Source organism: Abramis brama (assembly GCF_963993115.1).
Source record: "Abramis brama genome assembly, chromosome: 2".
Classification (NCBI taxonomy): Eukaryota; Metazoa; Chordata; class Actinopteri; order Cypriniformes; family Leuciscidae; genus Abramis; species Abramis brama.
In genome coordinates, this window is record NC_139964.1 from 42,914,456 (window position 1) to 42,940,930 (window position 26,475).

Here is a 26,475-nt window from a genome sequence, read left to right on the forward strand (position 1 = left end):
AAATAATCATGGACTCAGATCTCCGTACAGTGTGCATTTTATCATTATCAGGGCCAGAGATCAATCCAGACCAAAGGAGAGTTGATTGATTATGAACCATTTCACAATCCTAAAAATCTTCACAGGTGGTGAAACTTTACATATTCAGTAAATTAGAGAGAATTTTTAAAACTATGTTGGAAAAACTTTTTAATCTACAATGGAATTCTGTACAAGATTCTTTAAGTTCTATAACCTCAAATTCACAGCAAAGGGTTGACGTGTTCCCCCTTCTCACCTGAAAATTTAAGGCATGGGGGCTAGATTTGAATTAAATTTTTGATTTTCATTTGAGAGACCATGAATATTCTCCAGCTGATAGTAATAGCCAGGCAGTCAGCTCAAACATTTTTATTACAGCAGTGGAAAAAGTGATTTTATTACAAAAGTTCAATAAACCATGAGTTTTCAGTTAGATTATATCTGGCAATACAATAAAGATACAATAAAGATTAAATCTGGCAGGTGAATGCTTAAGATTATGCAACTATATAGACTTGTGTGATGTACATGATATTGCTTATACATTAATCAATATGATTAAAAATGCATGAAAAACATTACACTATACTGATCATTGTCCTCGTTTTTTGTTACCTTTTCACAAATTATGAGAAATATTATATTATGAACATATTATTATTATTTTTTACAAAATTACAGTTAAAAATTACAACCAATAATTTGTTCTTTTCAAATCATAAACAAGACAAAACAAAACTGATTTTAAATTAGATTCAGTTGCAGCATGATTCCTGGCCTGCACAGCACCCCCCAGTGGAAGCAGTTACACTCGCACTGGCCAACTGCTGGACCAGTTCAAAGGGATTCATTGACACTGCCTGAAGAGAGAGGAACATTCTCAGTGGTTGGAAGTACAGTATTTGCATTAATCATTATGTATAGCTCATTGGTTCCAAAGTACTCGACACAGAGGGAAAAGTTCAGAGAAAAATGATGTGTAAAATGTGTTTTAAAAACTATACTGTATATACCTCTTCAGGTTTATACTTGAAAATATATAACAAAATCACATTTGGGGGGCTATAGAGCATCAAGAAGTTTGAAAACTCTGGGTCTAAAACAACAGAAACAGCATCAATCTGGGTGCAACACTTCCTTATTGCACTTTCAAATCAGACAAAACCAACACTAAAACAAAATAGAGCTAATACACTGTTTAAAAAGATAAAAAAAATTGCTGCCTTTAATGTTTAAGTACAATCAACTTGGATGTTTAAGTAATTTCAACTTAAATTGCATTAAACTCACTTAAAAACAATGAGATGAATCTTGCATTACTTATAAAAATTGCTTAACTTATTTTGATGTGTCAAAGCAAGTGTAAAAAAAACATTCCCATTACTTATTGATCTTTTTTTATTTTATTTTTTTACAGTGGGCAAAGAACATACCCATGCCTTATTACAATGTAAATCTTGTTTTGGTTTACAATATTAAAAAAAGATTTGAATTATAACGCACTTGACATATGTATGACATATATCTCTGATATTTGGCAATGAGATTATATTTTAGGCTTTCTGTGTGAAAGTAAAAATCCACTGAAGCATGGCAGAAACCTTTTTAGCTCTTTAGAGGTTTAAGAAACTTTTAGATCTTTTATGAATGAAACCAAAATAATGGTCAAACATACAGTACATTTAGTTAAATGTTTAAATCAGGATTTCTAAGAATGGAGTAAATCTGATCCAGGCACCAACAGTGATCATTAAACTGCCTGGAGGATGACCACCTTGCGTGTTGTTGTAAGTCGATTCTGGTCCTTTTTTGTGTTTGCAAAGACCGAATCACCACCAGCACTGATAAGACGGCATTCTTTGTTTGGAAGGGCGGACATTCCTCTGTGTTCAAGGCTTTGTGGTACAGATGGGTGACCTTGTGTATAGAGCAACTGAAAGTCCAGAAATACTCACGGCAAAAGTTTTTTTCTTTTCTTAAGGGTAAAAAGAAGTTTGAATTACTTTTCAGCATTACACTGTTAGCAAATATTTGACGCCACCCACACTGCTGAGAGCACGATTTAGAAGAATATGTGTTGCTCGCTTTCCTCTCAATAACAAAAACATGCAGCAAAAATGACAGCGGTGAGAATACAGCAGATAAGAAAGCATCTGATCATAGCGAAGTAGATATGTTTGCACCAGCTCTGCAATTTGGCACTTTATACAATAGATTTCTTTAAAGGCTCATGAAACCCTAAACCAAATTTTCTGAGATTTTAACAGAGGTATGTATGTTGAACATCATTGAAGACAATGTTACCATGTGTTAGATTTTTTAAGTTTTAGCTTTGATGACTCATCGGTGTCTCATAATTATTCATGAGACTGAGTTTTCTTATCCAATGAGAATACACTTCCTCTTAATTATTCATGACACCACGTGGATCTTTCCAATGACAGACATGTCAAACTGTGATATCGCGTAGTAGATGAGAGTGGCAATCATGATGGGACGCAAGTGTTTGTTTTCGTGGTGCAAAAGTGTTTTCGTGGTGTTTGCTTTCGTGGTGAAGCCCTACGGATCGCAAAAGCAGTTTCCAAATCTTCAGTCCTCATTCTCCTGGATCTGTCTTCACAGATCACATTTCAAAGACAGCTCGATCATGCAGGTTTGCACTGCACAACATCAGGAAGATCAGGCCTTTCCTAACTGAGCAACACAACTTCTCGTCCAGGCCCTGGTCATTTCTAGGCTTGACTACTGCAATGCTCTTCTGGCTGGACTTCCATCATGTGCAACTAAACCTCTGCAAATGATCCAGAACGCTGCAGCTCGTCTTGTCTTCAACGAGCCCAAGAGGGCCCACGTCACTCCTCTGTTCATCTCTCTGCACTGGCTACCTCTCTCTGCTCGCATCAAGTTCAAGGCATTGACGCTTGCTTACAGATCTGTCACAGGCTCAGCTCCCTCCTACTTTCACTCACTCCTACGAGTCTACATCCCTACCAGAAGCCTACGATCGGTCAAAGAGCGACGTCTCGTGGTTCCATCACAGAGAGCCAAAAAATCACTTTCCAGAACATTCTCATTCACAGTTCCATGCTGGTGGAATGATCTCCCCACCCGCATCCGGAATGCAGAATCTCTGACAACATTCAAAAGACAGCTGAAAACCCATCTCTTCCGTGAGCACTTAACCTCATAATTTTTTTTTAAAAAAACCCTTCCCCTTCCCTTTAAAACCTCACTTATCGGGCTTATGCTCTGAATAATGCCTGAACTTTGTATTTTGAGCACTTCTTGCGTTGTTTTTGCCTCCTCATGATGACTCGCTTAATTTAGTCCTCATTTGTAAGTCACTTTGGATAAAAGCATCTGCTAAATGACTAAATGTAAATGTAAATGTAAATGTAAAAGTTCCAGTGCATCTTCCCCGTGATGCTGCCAGGGCTAGACTCTGGCTGCGGGCGGTTGGTTGGTTGTAACCACGGACACATCTAAACTATGTGTGTGTAGCAAGAGAGAGCTTTGAGAACTGGAGAATGGTGGACTTCGGCCTTGTTCACCTATGCAGTGTCTTGCGAGTGATGCAGCCCGAGGACTGTTCTATCGCTTCAGAGTGTTGAAGCGATAGAACCCTGCGATAGAACCCTGACCGTTTTACTTGCCTTTTGTTAAATAAGCACTCATTATTAAAATTTAGATATTTCAATAATACCTCAATTGGTATTATTTCATGACCCTTTAAAGCAAGTAGCTTTACTGTATTAAACACGAAAAAAAATGTGTCTGTAACATTCGCAGCAGATTTTAATGTCAAATAAGACAAACCCTCAGCACACACCTACCAATTATGTAATCGCCACAGCCGTTTGTAGTTTGAAGGCGTTTACCAGCTGGAGCAAACTTTCCTGGAAAGTTCGCTTTGGCCTGATTTTGTTTGAAATTATGTCACACCAGTTCGTTCTTCGATTTTGGATGACAGAGGCAGGCTAAATACACATTAACTGCGCAGATATTAACATAAATAAATACATAATATTCAATAAAAATAAACATGAATAAGACTTATTCTTATTAAAGATAAGACTTATTAAAGATGTATTTTTATTGATTGCAAAAAAATTAACTAGATTAATCACACATTTTTTTCTGCGATTACTCACGATGAATTGCCATTAAAAAAAAACGAATGTTTTTAATATATTTTATAATGTAATAATTTCACATTTAATCTCCAAATTAATGTAGACAACAAAGACAAAGACAGTATATTTTAAATATTTGTCTAAAAGGTAGGAAATATACAGAAATTGAATAAAGTTATTAAACAGTTTGCAGCACTGCATAAATGTTAAATTATATATAGATTAATCCTTATTAAAGTTACAAAAGTTCTTTAGTCAAGAGCAGTGAGTGTTTTTCTCTGTTCCCTTTGTTCTTTGATTAACTTTACTGACAGAAAGCTTCATTGGCTGCTGTCCCTTTAAGAGCAGCCGCTGCTGACAGGATCTCACACGCGCCTCATTCTCTCACAACTCTTTACGTTCATTTAAGACTTTATTTAACTCATTTAAGAGTGCTCAGTCTGCTCTTATGAGGATACTCGACAAAATGGACATTTTGGCATAATTGTTCGAACAACTTCAAGCCGAAAGAGAACTCGATTCTGGCGCTCAATTTGTCTTTGCTTGAATGGTTTAAAAGCATTTGCAAGAATAAGAGCGCATCATATAATGTAACGGATGAAAACGGACAGAAAAAACGGACAGAACGGACAGAAAAAACGGATGTTGCGTTAATTGCGTTAAATATTTACCACAGAGTCTTCTCTTCCCATTTCTACCAGTGACGCTTATTCAACTTCCCGCGTCGATCTGCGCACGTCAACTGAGTTGCAGGTTGAGCTCACAAATGGGTTGAAATTTGTATAATGTGTTGATTGCACGAGTAGGATGGGTTTCATACCTGGGCAACCTTGGATAATATATCGATGTGATTATTCATATAACGACGTTTGGGCATACAAATTACGGGGGTTTCATGGGAGAAATGACAAAACGGGAGGGGGGCGGGAGATGGGTGTGAAATACGGGAGACTCCCGGGGAAAACGCGAAGTGTTGACAGGTATGGGTGTGATGTACTATAAGTGCATTGCTGATAAATGGAGGCCAAGAAAATGAGGCATGGTAGGAAATGAGTCAATTACCTTGGGTTTGTCCCAGCATCCTCCAGAGCTGGAGGTGTTCACCTCCTTAGGCTGAAATGTGAATTCTTCAGCAAATCTGGAGTTACTCAAGAGGCTGGCCACATCACCATCCACCTCCATCACTTTATCAACCTAGACAAAGACCCAGAATTGTCCTGATTATGATTGTTCACAAAATACAAGTCTTTCAAAGTTTAAGATCAGTAAAATGTTTGGTTTATTAAGAAGCAGCTTATGCTCACTACGGCAATATTATTGTGAATACTGTAATATTGTGAAATATTATTAGTATTTAAAATAACTATTTTAAAATGTAACTTATTCCTGCTTCAGTGTCACATGATCCTTCAGAAATCCTTATAATATGCTGATTTGCTGCTCAGGAAACATTTATTCTTATTAATGTATATTATTTTAAATATATTTATTTTTGCAATATTATAAATGCCTTTACTGCCACTTTTGTGTTTAATTATTCAATTTATCCTTGCTGAATAATCATTAAATTCATCCTTGCTGCATAACTATTCATTTCTATGAAAAAAAATTCTACTGAACCGAAACTTTTGAATGGTAAAATGTCAAGGTTTTTATGCAACACATTTAACTTAAATAATGACATGTGTAGCATTTATATGCGTATCATTTTCATATATTATTACCATATGACCAACAAAGTAAAATCTAGGAATATAAGAAATAGTTAAGATATTTTTTTAAGCTCACACTTACATGACACTTATTTTCCAAACAACATGATAGTGACATATTGTCAAGATTCAAACAACTAATCCACATTAACATTACTGTTAATTTATTCCAAAATATTAATATTTACTAATGGGACAAAGAAGAGAAAGAATGTGCAGGATCTGATATGCATTATGAGCTCTGGTGAATAAGTAGTTCAATTCTGATGAACTGGATGCAACTACATACCTTAAAGGTAAACTGGGCATCAAACTCGAAGCTTTCCTCCACACCTGTAATGTCTCCATTGTACATGACCAGACAGGACCTCTTCTCTGAACCTTTTGGTAACTTGAAGAGCCGGTATGTGGCAGACACAAATTTGTAGTCACCTAAACAAATTTTACAATTCAAAATGAAACTATAAATATCTTAACATTTCATAAATGTGACAAAGATGACAAATGTTTAACTTTATGCAAATGCAGAATGACTTAATGTAATGACTACCAATGGGAGACAAGAGATCAGATGATCAGCCTCCTGTCTACTACTGTAATCAAGTGTCAGCAAGATGGAAATTGCAATTTTTTCTCTGAGCATGTACTGGGACAATAGAAACAAAATTATGCTTGGAATTTGGAATGTGTCTGAGATTGTGTGCTGCATGTTTGACAATTAATTGTGTGTGTGTGGGGGGTGTGGTGTTGTGCTGTGTTGTGTGCATCCTGATAAACCCTACAATATGGGGATAAAATGTCCCCACAATGATGGCAATATACGAAAAAATGTTTGGTCCCTATGAGTTAAACAGCTAATAAATCATACTAAGTGATGTTTCTTGAATATTTAAAATTCAGAAAGTTTTTTGTGATAGGTAGGTTTAGGGGTAGATGTAAGGGAATATAATATACAGTTTGTACAGTATAACAATAATTGTGTATGTAAAGTCCCAATAAAACATGAAAACACACACATGTGTGTTACGGGAACGTCTGTGTGTGTGTGTGTGTGTGTGTGTGTGTGTGTGTGTGTACCCAGATAGACTGCCATTTGTGCTCTCTGAGCTGATAGATGGTTGCAAAGGCAAAGAGAACAAGTTTATTCTCATTCATCTTTGTTATGATGCATTATGCACTAACGCAATTTTTAAACAACTTTTTTCCTCCAACATCCATCCATCTTCTCCCGCTTATCCGGGGCCGGGTCGCGGGGGCAGCAGTCTAAGCAGAGATGCCCAGACTTCCCTCTCCCTAGACACTTCTTCCAGCTCTTCCGGGAGGACACTGAGGCGTTCCCAGGCCAGCCGGGAGACATAGTCTCTCCAGCGTGTCCTAGGTCTTCCCCGGGGTCTCCTCCCAGTGGGACGCGCCCGGAACACCTTCCCGGGAAGGTGTCCAGGAGGCATCCGGAACAGATGCCCGAGCCACCTCAGCTGACCCCTCTCGATGTGGAGGAGGAGCGGCTCTACTCTGAGCTCCTCCCGAGTGACCAAGCTTCTCACCATCTCTAAGGGATCGTCCAGCCACCCTGCGGAGAAAGCTCATTTCGGCCGCCTGTATCCGGGATCTTGTCCTTTCGGTCATGACCCAAAGCTCATGACCATAGGTGAGAGTAGGAACGTAGATTGACCGGTAAATCGAGAGTTTCGCCTTGCGGATCAGCTCTTTCTTCACCACGACAGACCGGTACATCGACCGCATTACTGCAGAAGCTGCACCGATCCGTCTGTCAATCTCCCGTTCCATCCTTCCCTCACTCGTGAACAAAACCCCAAGATACTTAAACTCTTCCACTTGAGGCAGGAACTCTCCACCAACCTGAAGTGGGCAAGCCACCCTTTTCCGACTGAGGACCATGGCCTCGGATTTGGAGGTGCTGATTCTCATCCCAGCCGCTTCACACTCGGCTGCAAACAGTCCCAGTGCATGCTGAAGGTCCTGGTTTGATGAAGCCAACACGACAACATCATCTGCAAAGAGCAGAGACGAAATCGTGTTGTCACCAAACCGGACACCCTCCGGCCCCTGGCTGCGCCTAGAAATTCTGTCCATAAAAATTATGAACAGAACCGGCGACAAAGGGCAGCCCTGCCGGAGTCCAACATGCACCGGGAACAAGTCTGACTTACTGCCGGCAATGCGAACCAAGCTCCTGCTTCGGTCGTACAGGGACCGGACAGCCCTTAGTAAAGGACCCCGGACCCCATACTCCCGGAGCACCCTCCACAGGCCGCCGCGAGGGACACAGTCGAATGCCTTCTCCAAATCCACAAAACACATGTGGACTGGTTGGGCAAACTCCCATGAACCCTCCAGCACCCTGTAGAGGGTATAGAGCTGGTCCAGTGTTCCACGGCCTGGACGAAAACCACACTGTTCCTCCTGAATCCGAGGTTCTACTATCGGCCGTATTCTCCTCTCCAGTACCCTGGCATAGACCTTCCCAGGGAGGCTGAGAAGTGTGATCCCCCTATAGTTGGAACACACCCTCCGGTCCCCCTTCTTAAAAAGAGGGACCACCACCCCGGTCTGCCATCCCAGAGGCACTGTCCCCGACCGCCACGCGATGCTGCAGAGGCGTGTCAGCCAAGACAGCCCCACAACATCCAGAGACTTGAGGTACTCAGGGCGGATCTCATCCACCCCCGGTGCCTTGCCACCGAGGAGTTTCTTGACTACCTCGGTGACTTCAGCTTGGGTGATGGACGAGTCCACCTCTGAGCCCTTAGCTTTTGCTTCCTCAATGGAAGACGTGACGGCGGGATTGAGGAGATCCTCAAAGTATTCCTTCCACCGTCCAATGATATCCCCAGTTGAGGTCAACAGCTCCCCACCTCTACTGTAAACAGCATTGGTAGGGCACTGCTTCCCTCTCCTGAGGCGCCGGACGGTTTGCCAGAATCTCTTCGAGGCCAGCCGATAGTCCTTGTCCATGGCCTCACCGAACTCCTCCCAGGCCCGAGTTTTTGCCTCCACAACCACCCGGGCTGCAGTTCGCTTGGCCTGCTGGTACCCGTCAGCTGCCTTAGGAGTCCCACAAGCCAACCAGGCCCGATAGGACTCCTTCTTCAGCTTGACGGCATCCCTTACTTCCGGTGTCCACCACCGGGTTCGGGGATTGCCGCCTCGACAGGCACCGGAGCCCTGATGGACACCCTTATGCTTGAACATGGTGTTCGTTATGGACAAACTGTAACTAGCACAGAAGTCCAATAACTGAACACCGCTCGGGTTCAGATCAGGGGGGCCGTTCCTCCCAATCACGCCCCTCCAGGTGTCACTGTCGCCGCCCACGTGCGCATTGAAGTCTCCCAGTAGAACGACGGAGTCCCCAGTCGGAGCACTTTCCAGCACCCCTTCCAGAGACCCCAAGAAGGCTGGGTACTCTGCACTGCCGTTTGGCCCGTAGGCACACACGACAGTGAGAGACCTATCCCCGGACCGTAGGCGCAGGGAAACGACCCTCTCGTTCACCGGGGTAAACTCCAACACATGGCGGCTGAGCTGGGGGACTATAAGCAAAACCACACCAGCCCACCGCCTTTCACCATGGGCAACTCCAGAGTGGTGAAGAGTCCATCCTCTCTCGAGGAGTGTGGTTCCAGAGCCCAAGCCGTGCGTAGAGGTGATCCCGACTATCTCTAGTCGGAACCTCACGCACAATCTCAGGCTCCTTCCCCGCCAGCGAGGTGACATTCCACGTCCCTAGAGCTAGCTTCCGTGTCCAGGGATCGGGTTGTCGAGGCCCCCGCCTTCGACTGCTGCCTGATCCTCTCAGCACCGGCCCCTTACGGTCCCTCCTGCAGGTGGTGAGCCCACGGGAAGGCGGCCCCCACGTCGCTCCTTCGGGCTGAGCCCGGCCGGACCCCGTGGGGGAAGGCCCGGCCACCAGGCGCTCACATACAAGCCCCAACCCCGGGCCTGGCTCCAGGGTGGAGCCCCGGCTGCGCCATACCGGGCGACGTCACGGTCCTTGATTTATTTTTTCTCATAAGGGTTTTTTGAACCGCTCTTAGTCTGACCTGTCGCCTAGGACCTGTTTGCCTTGGGAGACCCTACCAGGGGCATATAGCCCCGGACAACATAGCTCCTAGGGTCATTTGGGTACTCAAACCCCTCCACCACGTTAAGGTGGCAGTTCAAGGAGGGGCCTCCAACATGTTCAGCATTACTACAAATCATCAAAAATGTTTAATGCATCAGTATGTATATATATATACTTTATATTTAATTTTAAGCTTGGTAAAGAAATGTACAGCAGTTGTGAATATCACTTAATAGTAGAACTTAATATTTCTACACACAAGAATGTTTGTGGCACGAAAACCTAATAAAAATGTCTTGGTATTAACACATGCAATACATATGTGGTAACTGTGGTAAAAGAGTAATAATTTCCTCTAGATTGCTGCCTTAACCAATATCACACGAGTAAGAGTGTTGTTGAACTGAAGATCAGCATGGCTGTGATTGAGCCTTAAAGGGACAGTTCATTCAAAAATGAAAATGTACTAATGTCGTTCTAAACTGTATGATTTTCTTACCTCTGTGGAACACAAAAGAAGTTTTTGGCAAAATGTCTATTCGTTTTTGGTTTTTTTGCAGAACAGACTTGAGCCAATTAATTTTTGATTACCATTACAAGGTGGCACATTTCACCATTTTAATGTCTCACCAAGAAGTTTCTCTAGTTCCTTGTTGCCCACAGTGATGATACTAGCAGTAACCAGTCTGGGTTTGCAGAACCCAACCTCTTCAGCCAGTCGGATCAGGTCTTCCCACCACAATGCTCCACTCAGGCACTCACCTGATCAACATATGCAAATAAGCTTATATCAGTGTCAGGTTTTATTTGTTATGTTTAACACAGTGGCACAACTAAAGTTAAACTATACCTTGTAACAATTAGAAAGAAAATAGGCTAATTAGGATCAATGTCTTTTCTTACCCCATAACACGTTGTTGGCCTTGAGGTCTTCTGGGATTCTAGCATCACTATAAACATCACTGAAGTACAATTCCCCTCCATCCTAAAAACAAAGAAATTTAAAATCCTTTTTGTTTGTTAATGAGCTAAATATACAAAAATGTCCAATGTTATTTCAAATATTCAAATTAATGCTTTGTATAGCTGTTATAATTAGTATAGTATCCAAGTGTCAGGGATGGGGGAAAAATATAACTGAAAAATTAAATAATTGAATTCTGAAATGACTCAAATCACTGGTGCGAGTATGAAATAGAGTTACCTTTAGTACACGGTAAGCCTCTCTCAGGACACTGGTTTTATCTGGGGACAGGTTCACCACACAGTTTGATCTTTTGAAAGAAAAGAACGAAAACCGCCAATTAATTGGCTGTTTATGCAAGCTAGTAGTGGAAACTGAACAGACTGAAACCTGTTGAAGAGAATAGTCTCACGTCAGAAAAGAAAACTTTTTTCTTTATGTTAAAGTCACCATGAAATCAAAAAGGACACATCTGTTTGTTTTAGTATTTATTATGAATCTCTTTTTTTTAATTCATGTGCCCTCATGTGCCACTCGGATATACTCCACAATAGGGATGAAAATACAACCGCAACTTCCATTTTATGGTGACTTTAAGGCTACTATTTTGAAACTTTGAAAGCTTACATGATGATATCATATGATTTCTCCTCTAGACCTGCTTCAGCCAAGGCCTCAATGTAACCACAAACAAAATTCACATTTGGCTTTTTGTAACCAAATCTTTGCATGTGGTAGTCAATGTACTTCTGGGCCACCTCAAGCTGCAAAAAAAAAAAAAAAAAAAGTGTAGTTCACATATACTGTTTTTTATTTTTTATTAAGACTGTCACCCCCGGTTTCACAGACAAGGCTTAAGCTAGTCCCAGGATAAAATGCATGTTTGAGCTGTTTTAACTGAAAGCAACTTGCACTGACATATCTTAAAGTCCCCCTGTAGTCAATAATTGTATCCCTTAAAACTCATCTTTGATTACATTTAAATGATTTTTGCTTGAAAAAAAATTATTCATGCCTTAAAGTAGCTTGAATGTAACTCTACACACTTGCCTCATTTAGTATACGCATTCTATGAATATGCAAATTAGCCCCACCTCCACTCACTCACACCAGCTCAGAGATTCACTCGTTGACAATCACATGTTGACTCGTTAACAAGGTAGTTTGTGATGTCAGAAACACCAGCGATTTCAAAGTTTTTGAGACTCTCTTTGGTTCACTGCAGTTTTAAGAAGAAAATGCTCAGCAATGGTGCTGACTTATAAATTTGAACATGGTTTGTTTTAAAGCATATTAAAACACCACATAGACATATAAACAACATTAAAAGCTTGATTTTCACCACAGGGGGACTTTAAAAAATGTCAATGCCATTGTTTTGTCTCAAGATGCACACCAGTTATGTTTTTTTCTAAGGCATGTTTATAAAAGCTACTTAAATGTCCTAATTAAACTAAGGCCGAATCCTGGCTTAATCTAAACCCTGTCTGTGAAACCGGGCCTTTATCTATTAAAATACTTAAACACTATTAAGGCCTGTTCACACATAAAACGATAACTATAAAGTTAATAAATATAACGGTAACACTTTATAATAACGTTCAGTTGTAAGTCATTTGTAAGTGGTTAGTTAATGATGAACTAATCATTTACATTCATAAATGATTAGCAAGTGATATACTAACATTTTATGTATGTTTTAATTAACTAAAATAACTAATTATTTACGAAACATCACTATGCGTTCATAAATGATTAATAAGTGATATGTTAATTATTACACATCATTCGTAGATAACATTCGTAGATCTTATGCCTTTTTGATTCTTGAAGTGGTAATCTACGAATGAAGTGTAATACATTTACTAGTGATGAATAGTTTACACTTTAGATTAGGGGATGCAGAAAGTGTTGTAAATGATTTATTCATGCGTTTACACATCATCTATAACAGGTGTTTAACACTGTACTGTGTACTGCAGTGTAAGTGCTGACTGGTGAGGGTATAGACAGCTGTCTTCTCTGAAACACATGTGGCGTTTTTCCACTGCATGGTACGGTACGGCTCGGTTCGGTACGGCTCACTTATGGCGCATTTCCACTGCATGGTACGGTACGGTACGGCTCGCTTCGGCTCGCTTTAAATGGTACCACCTCTGTTGAGGTTCCAAGCGTACCGTACCGATACTAAAATGTGACGTGAAAACACTGCAGATCACTGATTGGTCAGACAGAATCATCACTACCAGCGTCATTGTATTTACGACACGAGACACTAAACCCGCTAGATTTAAATAGCCAGTAGACAACAGCCAACGCTGTAGCGCCTGTTTTAAAAGTATTTGCTTTAAAAAAAAAAAAACTTATAAACTTCAAAAAAAGAAATGGCTGAATCGTGGTCAGTGGACGAGGTTCAGACGTTCCTCTCGTTGGTTGCCGAGGAGTGGATGGGGAAACACGGAATGCAGTGTTGCCAGATGTACGATAATTATCGTATTTGTACGATAATTTTGACCTCTGTACGATGTACGATCAATAATGGAAAAAATCCTATAATGTACGATAATTTCAGAACTGTGTGACACTTCAAATGATGGTCGTTGTAATCATAGGGTTTCTCATTGATCTAGCTGTGGATTCTATGTCTACCGAGGGGAAGTACATGTAGAGAGAGGGAGCGAGAGACCTTGCGTGTGTGTGCTAGTGTGCCTCACGAAGCGCATGTAAGGACCCAACCAATCAATTGTACGAACCGAACACCCCCATTTAGGAATGTTTTGTAAATGATTAGTTCATCATTAAAGCTAGACTGTGTAATTTTTTAAGTTGATTCTTAGCAAAAAACACTTTGTTCTTTCAAAATGATACAGATGGTGCCCAACCAGAATGAGACTTTTACCGCCGCCGTTCCCGCGGCGGTAAAATTGGGATGTGTATTTGCTGCCTTTTACCGCTGAGTGGCGCTGTAATCACAGACTTTGAAAAGTGTCAGTTTATTCTCTTTATGACGTAATCTGCCGCGGCAGTAATCTGAGCTGAGGTCACAGATAAATTCAAGATAAATATTGTGGTTAAACGAATTCAAATTCATTAAATTTAAACAAAGTAGACACACGTTAACATTGTGTGCCCAGTTTTTCTATAATTTAGAAAGGCTATGTCAATAGGTTACTTGTCATTTACTTCGTGTTATTTTAATGTGTTTGTAGATTTATTAACTGAAACATAACAGTGAAATAAATTAAAATAATTTACCGTAAAATTAAAACATTTTCAGGACTTGCAGTTACTAACCGATGTTAGTCGGTTTAAGCATTCTTTGTTATATTCAGAATTAAATAGGCTTACATGTTGTTATGATTATCAATTGAATTCTTTAATAAATAATCAACCACAATGCCTATTACTGCCGCAGCAAAAATAAACCAGTCGAATTTCAAAGTCGTTCGCGAAATGACTTAGTCATTAGGCTAAACAAAACAGCAGCAACTGCGGCATTTTAAAAGGTAAGTTTCCTATATGTTTATTTTTTTTTAAAAATAATAAAAAAAACATGACGCAAGATCTTGTAAAAAAAACGGGTTCTAATCCCGAACAAACATGGGCTACTTTTTTATTATTAATGCAGAGAGATTTGATAGTTCTAAAATATTGCTACACCATATTGTTTTTTTTCTCCTATAGCCTATATTAAATATTTTATATTTATAAAATAAAATTACCATTCATTTCCATTTTACATTAGGGACAATTTTTATCCAACAGAATGGCTGAATTAACATCTGCATAATAATAATAATAATAATAAATAAATAAACAGCACAAGGTCTTGTAAAAACACTTTTTTTTTATAATTTTTTCGACACATAATTTCGAGACAGTAAATTGCCAATGTTAAAAAACATAAGCAAATAAAAAAAGAATATAACAAACTTTTAAAACAGAGAAAATAGTAGACCTAGGCTATTCAGACGATAGCTCTGTGGTCAATGCATTAACAATAGCCTCTCAGAGCTTCAAACGATCTGAGATCGAATCTCAGTGTAGCCGACAGTGTTTATGTCTTTCCATTCTTGATGCTTAAATATGCATCTGTTTATTAAAGTCAATCATCTTGTTTAATTATCAATTTACAACATAAATTTGCTACATTCCAGTTGAGCCGCTGCAAAGACGACACATCTGATGAAGGAAGACTGTCAGCCGATTGCACCAGAAAATTAAGATGATGAAGCACTCTTTAATCTGCTAAATTATTTTTTGTGTGTGTGTGTGAATCATTCACGAGATTGAGAAGACATTTTTCAAAACAGATCGAACAAATCAGAAAAATACTTTCAATACAGTATTGCTTTCAATTAAAAAATAAACAATGAAAATGTAAAAGAAAAAGAAAATTAATTAAGTTTGAAAACCCATCGCACATTTCAAGGTATGAATAAAGTGTCGGAACAGTTTATTTATTTAAACAGGGTTGCATCGATAGAGTTTATTCCCTTTGTGATGCAAAATAAGAAACACAATCTTATTCTTGCAACATTTTAAATTTCTATTGTCAAAGAAATTGCAGCTAAATTAAAAAATTAAAACGGTACAAAACGAAAATAGTTCAAAGCAACATAAATTAAGAACAGGCGTTTTTCTTTGCCTCTCTCGCGCTGGATATTTTTTTAGTAAGTTTGGTCTCCCTCACTGCGCGCGGCGGGTCTTTCTCGAAATTAAGCATTTCAGCGTAAAAAAACACCATACAGCTGATAATACTGTATATGTCGCTGTGTGTCATCCACACAAATCACGAAAGAAAAAACTGTAACAAATAGCTTTTGTTCCTTCAAAGATACAACATGCCTTGCTGAATTCACCTTACAATAAAACAAGGTGGGTCGCGAATTAAAGAGCTCTGTATCTGCTAAATTGAAATTGTGTGTGGAAAACCTTTAAATACAATCAATAAAACTACAATATATAATTTAATAAGATATAGGGCCTACTGTACATAGACTATGGACTTTTGGAGATTTTGAGATTAATCCTTAAAAGAACTTTGCCTTTGCCTGCTCATCAGGCTGGCTCCGACACTCTCCATATGAAAGACGGAACATTAACACCTCTGTCCTGCACCCCCACGATAAAGCAACTATTGCCTTCTCCAAACCCCCCACAGGCTAGCTGAGTTTGCAAAACAAAACAAAGAGTTTGCCACTCGTCGTGGTGTGCCAAAACACTTCATTATAAACTTCAATATTTCATTCAAAACAATCTCAAAACGCTTTGTGACATTTTGAAAAGCCGCAGATGCATTACTGCCACTGGAACCATGAACGCAAATACTGGTTCTGATTTTATTGTTTGTCGTTTAAACGTCATACATATATTTTAACAGAACTGCTTTTGAAATTACGATTGGAATTTTTATAGGCTACAGAAGTAAAGTCATTGTATAATATGTGTTCCTTAGTGTAAAATGGAAATGCATGGTGATTTTATTTTGTAAATAGGCTATAAGCAAAAAACTATGTTTTAGAACTAGACAAATCTCTCTGCATCAACAATAGACTATAAAATGCATTAATAGGCTAATATAAAAATATCAGTAGTCCAAGATAGATCGGGATTCGAACCCGTGTCATCTAAATGATCGTAACGTAAGTTCAACCACTCGGCCACGATTTACTCGTTGCGACATGGCCTAACGTTCCAGTGTGTGTTCGCTCACACGAGCGAGAAGCGCTCTTCATTCAAATGAACGCGCCGCCGCGTTTGTCGAACACTATCAACATGCCAGAATAAAACCTGGCTTTAGAACAATGCATAGCGTGAGACATAAGGTGTCTCAACTGTACACAGTCTACCCTATACAGTGTGAATTCGTTACAAGGTTTCATTTAATTAAATTAATGTGCAGCAATTTGTACAAATAGAGTCTATAGGCCTACTATACTGTTGTAGCCATTAAATAATCTCATTAAGTATCATATTTGTTAAAATATTATAATGTTATTTTTTTCCATCCATGTTGAATATGAAAAGTGAACAGCACGAGTAAGATAGGATGCATTATATCGAGAGATGGATATGGAGTGGGTCAGACATTATTTTGACCACTTCATTAAGTTTTGTTTAGTAGAAAACCTTTCTTTAAAGTGAATTTCGTTTTCTATAAATTGTATCTTAATTTTAATCAATTTTTCATCAACCAATTGCCTGTATTTAATAAGTAAGAGAAGCAAATATAACAGACACTAATCATGGAGGCGCCCGCGCGGTCACTTGCATTGCACGTCAGCTGGAGCGCATCTCATCCTCCTAACTTAACGAAACTCAGCGTATGCCTCACACAGACATGAGAAATACATCAAATACACAAAGCTTGAAATGTCTTCAAACGAAATAATTCAAAACGAAAATAAAAAGGCTACTCTCTGATTATGTCTTTATGTGCATTTCTCTCTAGGTGCGTTCACTACAAATATGGCGATCGTCAACTTCATCTTTGCAGTCGACACTGTCAGAAAACACTAGTTTATTGATAAAAATCAATGCACGCATCACCGGATTTACAAATACACATCTTGCTTGTTGCACGCACACATATTATGTCGAAAAAACGAAATATTATGTTGAAATAACATTATTATTAATAATACATCTTTTAGAATATTTGATTAAATGCTGATGGTTGCGCTTGTTCAATTTAATAAAATTAAAACTTTAATTGTGATAATTAAAATAATTGAAAATTAAATATTTAGTGGCCAAGTTTTGCTAATTTATTATATAGGCTATTATATGCTATTGCCTATATTAAGTAGGTCATATTAAGACAAGGCATATATTAAGTTATTTTAGCTGTTATGAGAAAAATAAATCTAACGAAATCTAAAATCTAAATCTAATAAATCTAAAAAAAAAAATCTAACGCCAATTCAACATGCCAGAATAAAACCTGATTTTTGAACAATGTGTAACGCCACTCGGCCTGGTGTGCCAAAACACTAAATTTTAAACTTCAATGTTTAATTCAAAACAATCTCAAAACGCGTTGTGACATTTTTTTTAAAGCAGTAGCCTAGCCAATATAGATTAAGGGCATTGAAACCAGGATCTTAACTAAAACGCGTTCCGCGTATTATGCCACACTAGCCTACTCCATGTTTTTTTTTTTTTAAGGACTGCTTTTGAAATCACTATAAATTACTATCCGATTGTATCGCTCACGAGAGCTCTTCATTTATCTAATTCCTCAATAGAATAGTAAAAATATTCAGCGTCATTGCTCCTAATATCGTCTCTATTTTTAACTTTTGATTCTATTTTTTCAGTTCTAAAATTGATTCTATCTTTGGTTCTATTCTGTTGTAGCCTTATAGGCCTATTTATATATATGAAAAATATGCCTATTAGGCTTAGGGTTTTATATTCAACCCACTTACATTTTAAAATACGGCAATTGCTGCTGATTTGCACAATGTCCCTTTGCGCCACCTGGCGGTCATTTCGGGAACGACTTTGAAATGCGGCTGGTTTATTTTCGCCGCGGTGATTTCGCCGCGGCGGCTGGCGCGGCGGTAATAGGCATTCTGGTTGGGCACCATCTGTATGTGCTCATTAATGTGTAATTACTTCTACCAACTAATCAAGTATTATCGTAAGCGTAGAATCTGCCATTTAGAATACATACGAGCGAGTCGCTTGAATGGCGGCAGCCTCCATCTTGAAAATACATTAGCCAAAGAGGGACATACCTGGAAATTCAAGCTTCGCCTTTTGCGTTTTTACACTCAGTGGCACCTTGACGAATGCGAGGGGGAGATTACTCGCGACTGCCGGCAGATTTTAAATAATATGGCCACCGTAGGAGTTAAAATGCCCTCGGAATGGGAGGGGCTAGAAAGTAATATTCAGTTGGTAGTCATAAACAATTTCACCGCTAGATGGGAGAAAATCCTACACAGTGTAGCTTTAACTAACCACTTATAAATGACTTACAACTGAACGTAATTATAAAGTGTTACCAATATGGCAATAACTGTTAGCGTCCACAACAATCGTTTATTATAGGCAACCACTACAGTTTTGTCGTCTGCTTTAAATGCTCGAGCTCTTTAAGTTAAAGCAGGGTGGATTCTGATTGGCTGTCAGTGTTTTTGACATTGACGTCCTCCATCGTTACCGTTCCTCTGTGCCATTGTCATTATAGTTGTGGTGTGGACTCTGCAATGCTTTTACTTATTTATGCTTTTATTTAGAATGATTTTTAAAACTATATCTTTATCATCATAGTTATCGTCCTTGGTGCGAACAGGCCTTTAATCTCATTACTGGTTTGGAGAAGACTAAAAAAGGTTTTGTTTTTTAAACTGAAAGGAACTGAAACATGAAACAAGCACAAAATTACTTATTTACTAACTGTGCACATTATTATTCAAAACCCTGTAACCCTAATCTGCAGTTTCAGGGAATTGACCTGATCTTCAGTCATGTCGATGCCTGTGACATGTCCCTTCTCTCCTACGAGCTGGCTGAGCATGTAGCAATCCCGTCCACTCCCACAGCCGAGATCAAGCACCCTGAAGCCCTCCAGACACTCAGGGACCACCAGACCACAGCCATAGTACCTGAGAGGACGGAAACAAGTTATACTGCCACCAAGGGCTAAGCATTGAAACATGGTGAAAGGCTTGATGTAAAAATGCAACAACAAAAAAACGTCAGAAGTATCCTCAGAATAAAGTAGTATAACTGTTATAAGACAAGGTATAAGCAGTCAAATATATATATATATATATATATATATATATATAAAAAATGTATTTGACTTTGTATTTGAAATTGTAACACATATATATATATATATATATATATATATATATATATATATATATATATATATATATATATATATATATATATATATATGTTACAATTATTTCATTGTATCAAGTGTCCCTATTAAGCCCACTTAAATAATTTTTCATATTTTTTTTATTAATATGGTAACAGGCTTCCATACTAATAAAGTAGGTATTCATTAAAAATAAATTTAAATGCTTTATTTAATAGCAAACATTCAAAATCTGGAATATGCTTATAATGTACAATTACCTTTCCAGTTCATCAATAGGTGTTATATATACAGTCTACTACCATTTAAAAGTTTGAGGGGAGGGGTTCATTTGAAAGAAATGACTACTTATATTAAGAATGTTTTAAATACAATCAAAAGTGACTTTAGTGTAAAGACAAATGTTACAAAAGATTTCCATTTCAAATAAATGCTGTTCTTTTGAATTTTCTAATCATCCAAAAATCCTGAAAGAAAGGTATCATGGTTTGCACAAAACTTTTCAACATTGATTATATGAAGACATGTTACTTAAGCATCAAATCAGCATTTCATGATGATTTCTGATGGATCATGTGACACTGAAGACTGGAGTAATGATGCTGAAAATTCATCCTTCAGCCATGACAAGAATAAATCACATATTAAATATATTAAAATAGAAAATAGTTACATTAAATTAGAATAACAGTTCATAATATTACTAATTTTTTTGATCAAACAAATCCAGCCTTGGTGAAAACAGGTGACATATATATATATATGTTTTACTGTTTTCACCAAGGTAAAGGTATATATATATACACACATACACACACACACACATATATATATACACATACAGTCAAACTAATTATTCAGACACCACATATCATTTTGTTATATATTTGTTTTACTAGTGGGTGCAGGACTCTATAGTTAATTTATGTAAGTTAGGATAGCAAGGTGTCTGAATAAATTTTGGTTTGACTGTATATATATATATATATATACAGTGAGGAAAATAAGTATTTGAACACCCTGCTATTTTGCAAGTTCTCCCACTTGGAAATCATGGAGGGGTCTGAAATTGTCATCGTAGGTGCATGTCCACTGTGAGAGACATAATCTAAACAAAAAAAAATCCAGAAATCACAATGTATGATTTTTTAACTATTTATTTGTATGATACAGCTGCAAATAAGTATTTGAACACCTGAGAAAATCAATGTTAATATTTGGTACAGTAGCCTTTGTTTGCAATTACAGCGGTCAAACGTTTCCTGTAGTTTTTCACCAGGTTTGCACACACTGCAGGAGGGATTTTGGACCACTCCTCCACACAGATCTTCTCTAGATCAGTCAGGTTTCTGGGCTGTCGCTGAGAAACACGGAGTTTGAGCTCCCTCCAAAGATTCTCTATTGGGTTTAGGTCTGGAGACTGGCTAGGCCACGCCAGAACCTTGATATGCTTCTTACAGAGCTACTCCTTGGTTATCCTGGCTGTGTGCTTCGGGTCATTGTCATGTTGGAAGACCCAGCCTCGACCCATCTTCAATGCTCTAACTGAGGGAAGGAGGTTGTTCCCCAAAATCTCGCAATACATGGCCCCGGTCATCCTCTCCTTAATACAGTGCAGTCGCCCTGTCCCATGTGCAGAAAAACACCCCCAAAGCATGATGCTACCACCCCCATGCTTCACAGTAGGGATGGTGTTCTTGGGATGGTACTCATCATTCTTCTTCCTCCAAACACGTTTAGTGGAATTATGACCAAAAAGTTCTATTTTGGTCTCATCTGACCACATGACTTTATCCCATGACTCCTCTGGATCATCCAAATGGTCATTGGCAAACTTAAGACGGGCCTTGACATGTGCTGGTTTAAGCAGGGGAACCTTCCGTGCCATGCATGATTTCAAACCATGACGTCTTAGTGTATTACCAACAGTAACCTTGGAAACGGTGGTCCCAGCTCTTTTCAGGTCATTGACCAGCTCCTCCCGTGTAGTTCTGGGCTGATTTCTCACCTTTCTTAGGATCATTGAGACCCCACGAGGTGAGATCTTGTATGGAGCCCCAGTCCGAGGGAGATTGACAGTCATGTTTAGCTTCTTCCATTTTCTAATGATTGCTCCAACAGTGGACCTTTTTTCACCAAGCTGCTTGGGAATTTCCCCGTAGCCCTTTCCAGCCTTGTGGAGGTGTACAATTTTGTCTCTAGTGTCTTTGGACAGCTCTTTGGTCTTGGCCATGTTAGTAGTTGGATTCTTACTGATTGTATGGTGTGGACAGGTGTCTTTATGCAGCTAACGACCTCAAACAGGTGCATCTAATTTAGGATAATAAATGGAGTGGAGGTGGACATTTTAAAGGCAGACTAACAGGTCTTTGAGGGTCAGAATTCTAGCTGATAGACAGGTGTTCAAATACTTATTTGCAGCTGTATCATGCAAATAAATAGTTAAAAAATCATATATTGTGATTTCTGGATTTTTTGTTTAGATTATGTCTCTCACAGTGGACATGCACCTACGATGACAATTTCAGACCCCTCCATGATTTCCAAGTGGGAGAACTAGCAAAATAGCAGGGTGTTCAAATATTTATTTTCCTCACTGTATATATATATATACAGTGAGGAAAATAAGTATTTAAGTATTCTAAAATAAGTATTCTAAAATAAGTATACATATACAGTACAGGTCACAAGTTTGGAAACATTACGTTTTTTTATATTTTTGAAAGAAGTCTCTAATGCTTATCAAGGCTACGTTTATTTGATCAAAAATACAGAAAAAAAACAGTAATATTGTGAAATATTATTACAACTTAAAATAATAGTTTTCTATTTGAATATACTTTAAAAAATAATTTATTCCTGTGATGCAAAGCTGAATTTTCAGCATCATTACTCCAGTCTTCAGTGTCACATGTGACATCCAGTCTATCACATGACCCTTTAGAAATCATTCTAATATTCTGATTTATTATGAGTGTTGGAAACAGTTCTTCTGCCTAACATATTTGATGAATAAAAGGTTAAAAAGAACTGCATTTATTCAAAATAAAAAAATATTTTCTAATAAATCTTCTTTACTATCACTTTTTATCAATTTAACACATCCTTGCTGAATAAAAGTATTGATTTATTTCAAAAAAAGAAAGAAAAAAAATACTGACCCCATATTACTGTCCAGTAGTGTATATTGTTGTTACAAAAGATTTCTATTTTTAAAAAAATTGCTTCTTTTTTTTATTTTTATTTTTTTACTTTTTATTCATTAAAGTATCCTAAAAAAGTATCACAGGTTATGAAAAAATATTAAGCAGCAGAACTGTTTCCAACTTTGATAATGAATCATCATATTAGAATGATTTCTAAAGGATCATGTGATAGACTGGAGTAATGATCCTGAAAATTCAGCTTTGCATCACAGAAATAAATGATAATTTAAAGTATAATAAATTGAAAACCAATTATTTTAAATTGTAATAATATATCACAATACTACATTTTTTTTCTGTATTTTTGATCAAATAAATGCAGGCTTGATGAGCAGAAGAAACTTCTTTCAAAAACATTAATATATATATACACACACATATATATTTATATAGCCTGTATTGCATCAACACAACATTTATCATGTAAACCTCACTTTGCAGCGACATCTGGATGGATCCCAGCTATCGCTTTTCTCACATATGCAGGGATAGGCTTGGCAGATGGCACACAGGCATTGCTTTTCAGGTCAGATATCTTCTTCAGTGTCTTTCCATAATACTCCTGTATTAATGGTGAGTAGGTGTCAATTGGCCGCGATGTGAGATGCAAAATATATACACCCATACATACACATACATATATTCATACACACACACATACACATACACATACACACACACACACACACACACACACACACACACACACATATATATATATATATATATGGGTGTCAAACTTTGGTCCTAGTGAGCCACAGTCCTGCAGAACTTTGCTCAACCCTCATCAAACACACCTGAGCAAGATAATCAAGGTCTAAGGCAGGGATGGGCAACTTCGGTCCTGGAGGGCCACTGTCCTACAGAGTTTAGCTTCAACCCTAATCAAACACACCTGAACAAGCTAATCAAGGTCCTCAGGATTACTAGAAAATTACAGGCAGGTGATTTTTTCAGGGTTGGAGCTAAACTCTAGTCTGTAGGACAGTGGCCCTCCAGGACCGAAGTTGCCCATCCCATGGTCTAAAGGGCTTTTATCAGAGTTGGAGAAAAACTCTGCAGGACTGTAGCACTCCAGGACCGACGTTCGCCTCCCCTAGTACACACACACACATACAGTACATACATTTTTTAAAATATTTGTATTTAGTTTAACAGCCCTTTAAAGTCAACAACAGAGTTTCGTCTTTTAACGTTTGGAGAAATACATACCTTCACCTCATTGTAGACACTTGTAGCAGCCTTGTTACTGTGAACAATAATAAGAAACTTTACTGAGACTAATTTACTTTGTTACAGAATATGTTGTGCTTATGCTACAGCAAAACTGGACGACTCGGAAAGACTTTATGTCGCTATGTAATATCTATTTTGTTATTGTTATTACAAAATGAAAGCTCATAGCCTACTTTGCCAGCTTGAATGATACTGCAAATCACAATATTCGAGTAACGTTAACCTAACAAAAAACGTACCTGGCTACTGTAGGTGCGTCTGCCATGATTATATGCGAAAATGTGTTTTGGTCTTTCTAGGTTTCGGTAGTTTGAGAGGTTCAGCCAATCAGTGAGCAGTATGCTGTTGCCTTTCTTTTACTGTCTATGGTAGCCACCAGTCTTAAAGGGACTTTGGCATGGACTTTGGTCATGCAGCAGGAGAGTGATGACTGTCATGATGATGATGCTGTGCCCGAGTAAATTATTAATATAATGTGATTAAGAAGACTGATATGGTTTTATTTACACTAAAGTCGATATTAACCCGGTACTAAACCTAAAAGGGGTATAAAAAAAACAAAGACACAATCATGAGAAAATTCATTTATTACTATTTTCCATCTTATTAGGACATTTATTATTATTATTATTATTATTTTATTTATTTATGTTTGTATCCCCCAGGATACGTCGTGTTACATTTTGGCCAACTTTTTAAACAATGTATTCCCTCATAACTTAAACTAAACATTCTTTATAAAATGTTGAACAATAAGTATAATGCTTATTTATCAATATATTAGCCTACTGTATAATGTCTAGGGCCTATAAATTATCCACTACGACCAAAACTTTGCTGAAAAACTTGTGTACATAATATAATCTTCATGCATTCTGTCCTCTGATTGATAGTTCATCCTTTTTTATCAAGTAAAGTATTTTTTGCTCAGAAATCTTAATGTAAGATGAACAAGCAGCTTGGTTTACTTGATCATTCATACATAATTTTATAATGTTAAAAATTTTAATTTTATAATGTTTTTCATGTTAATGTCAAATATGACACAAAAGGCTTTTGGGGAACATTTATTTGTCCATCTCTCAATTATCATTGATAATTCCAGGCAGCGAAGTTGCATCTGAATTTGTGTCAAGTTTTTGACAATTTCACATGTAGTTCCAAATGTAGTAACAAAAGATGAAATAGAATGTTAATAAAGCTTTTTAATGTTTTTTTTGAAACAAAGAGCTTCTCACTACTTTTCAGCTAGTGAAAATGCATTTGACTGAGTGTGAAGTTTAAGGCAATTTGCCCTAATAGGACAAGGTCAGTTATAAATGACGGCACCCTAAAAAAAGGTCAGATCATATTTAGAAAACTAATTTTGAAAAATGATTTTAGCCTTAAATTATGTAAAATATAGTCTCTTTTTTCTAGCTGTGATTTCATAATTAGTCCCATATAGGGTTAAATAAAATGATTTATGTTAATGTATTTATTAATATTGTTAAAATGATAAAACTCAAAAGAAGAATACCTTCTCCCACTAAAATGTGTAAAGTTTGCATTACTGTTGTCCTATCATGAAATAATACAACGCATGACCTGTAGAGAGCGCTCTTCGAGAACAATCGTGGCATTTTTAAGCACCTGTTAAAATCATAATTTAGCACGAACATAGAGCCTTCAGAAATTCATGTAATAAAATATGATAGTATATTTATATCATTTACAAAAATATACACTTTTAATTGTTCAGAGGAACCATTTACTGTCAACCAGCTGATCTTTATGTGTGCCCTTGTAAAATTGTACCATAGTAAGTAACCCTGGTTTACGCCCAATAATAATTACTATAATAGATGGGGAAGATGCCCCCCTTAAGAACAATGTGGATTTCCTTTTAAACACTTTTAGATGGAAGTTTAGATTTTGCTGGAGGATGATGCATCAGCCGACGTGGAAATAAACAGAAACATTTGCTAATTTGCTGTTATAGCATAAGACATAAGATATTAAAAGAGGAGTAAGAAGCTTTTACAGAATGTATACATTACTTTTGATAACTTCTTATTAATATTTATACATTTTAAATTGTCATAAAAATACTAAATTAACTATTCAATTTAAAATGTTGACATAATTGAATAACAGATAACAGACAAAGCAGGATCCCAGTAAAAGAGATTCATCTGAAAGGTAAAATCACTGTCTAATGTAGTCATATGAATACTTGCATATTTAATTTGAAGATATATCATAATAGAAACACAGTAAAATCAAATTGAA

General features: G+C 37.7%; 1 protein-coding gene across 1 annotated transcript; it reads right to left on the reverse strand.

Moving 5' to 3' along the window:
* Nucleotides 1-375: 375 nt before the first annotated feature.
* Nucleotides 376-24,581, reverse strand: as3mt (arsenite methyltransferase). Its single transcript, XM_084103768.1, has 11 exons — nt 24,444-24,581; nt 24,181-24,217; nt 23,403-23,530; nt 19,385-19,535; nt 11,545-11,681; nt 11,158-11,227; nt 10,857-10,938; nt 10,584-10,715; nt 6,156-6,298; nt 5,217-5,348; nt 376-881 (listed from the first exon to the last, which is right to left on the reverse strand). Exons 1-11 carry the CDS (start codon nt 24,467-24,469, stop codon nt 777-779), a joined length of 1,143 nt encoding a protein of 380 aa, XP_083959894.1. The 5' UTR covers nt 24,470-24,581; the 3' UTR covers nt 376-776.
* Nucleotides 24,582-26,475: the final 1,894 nt, after the last annotated feature.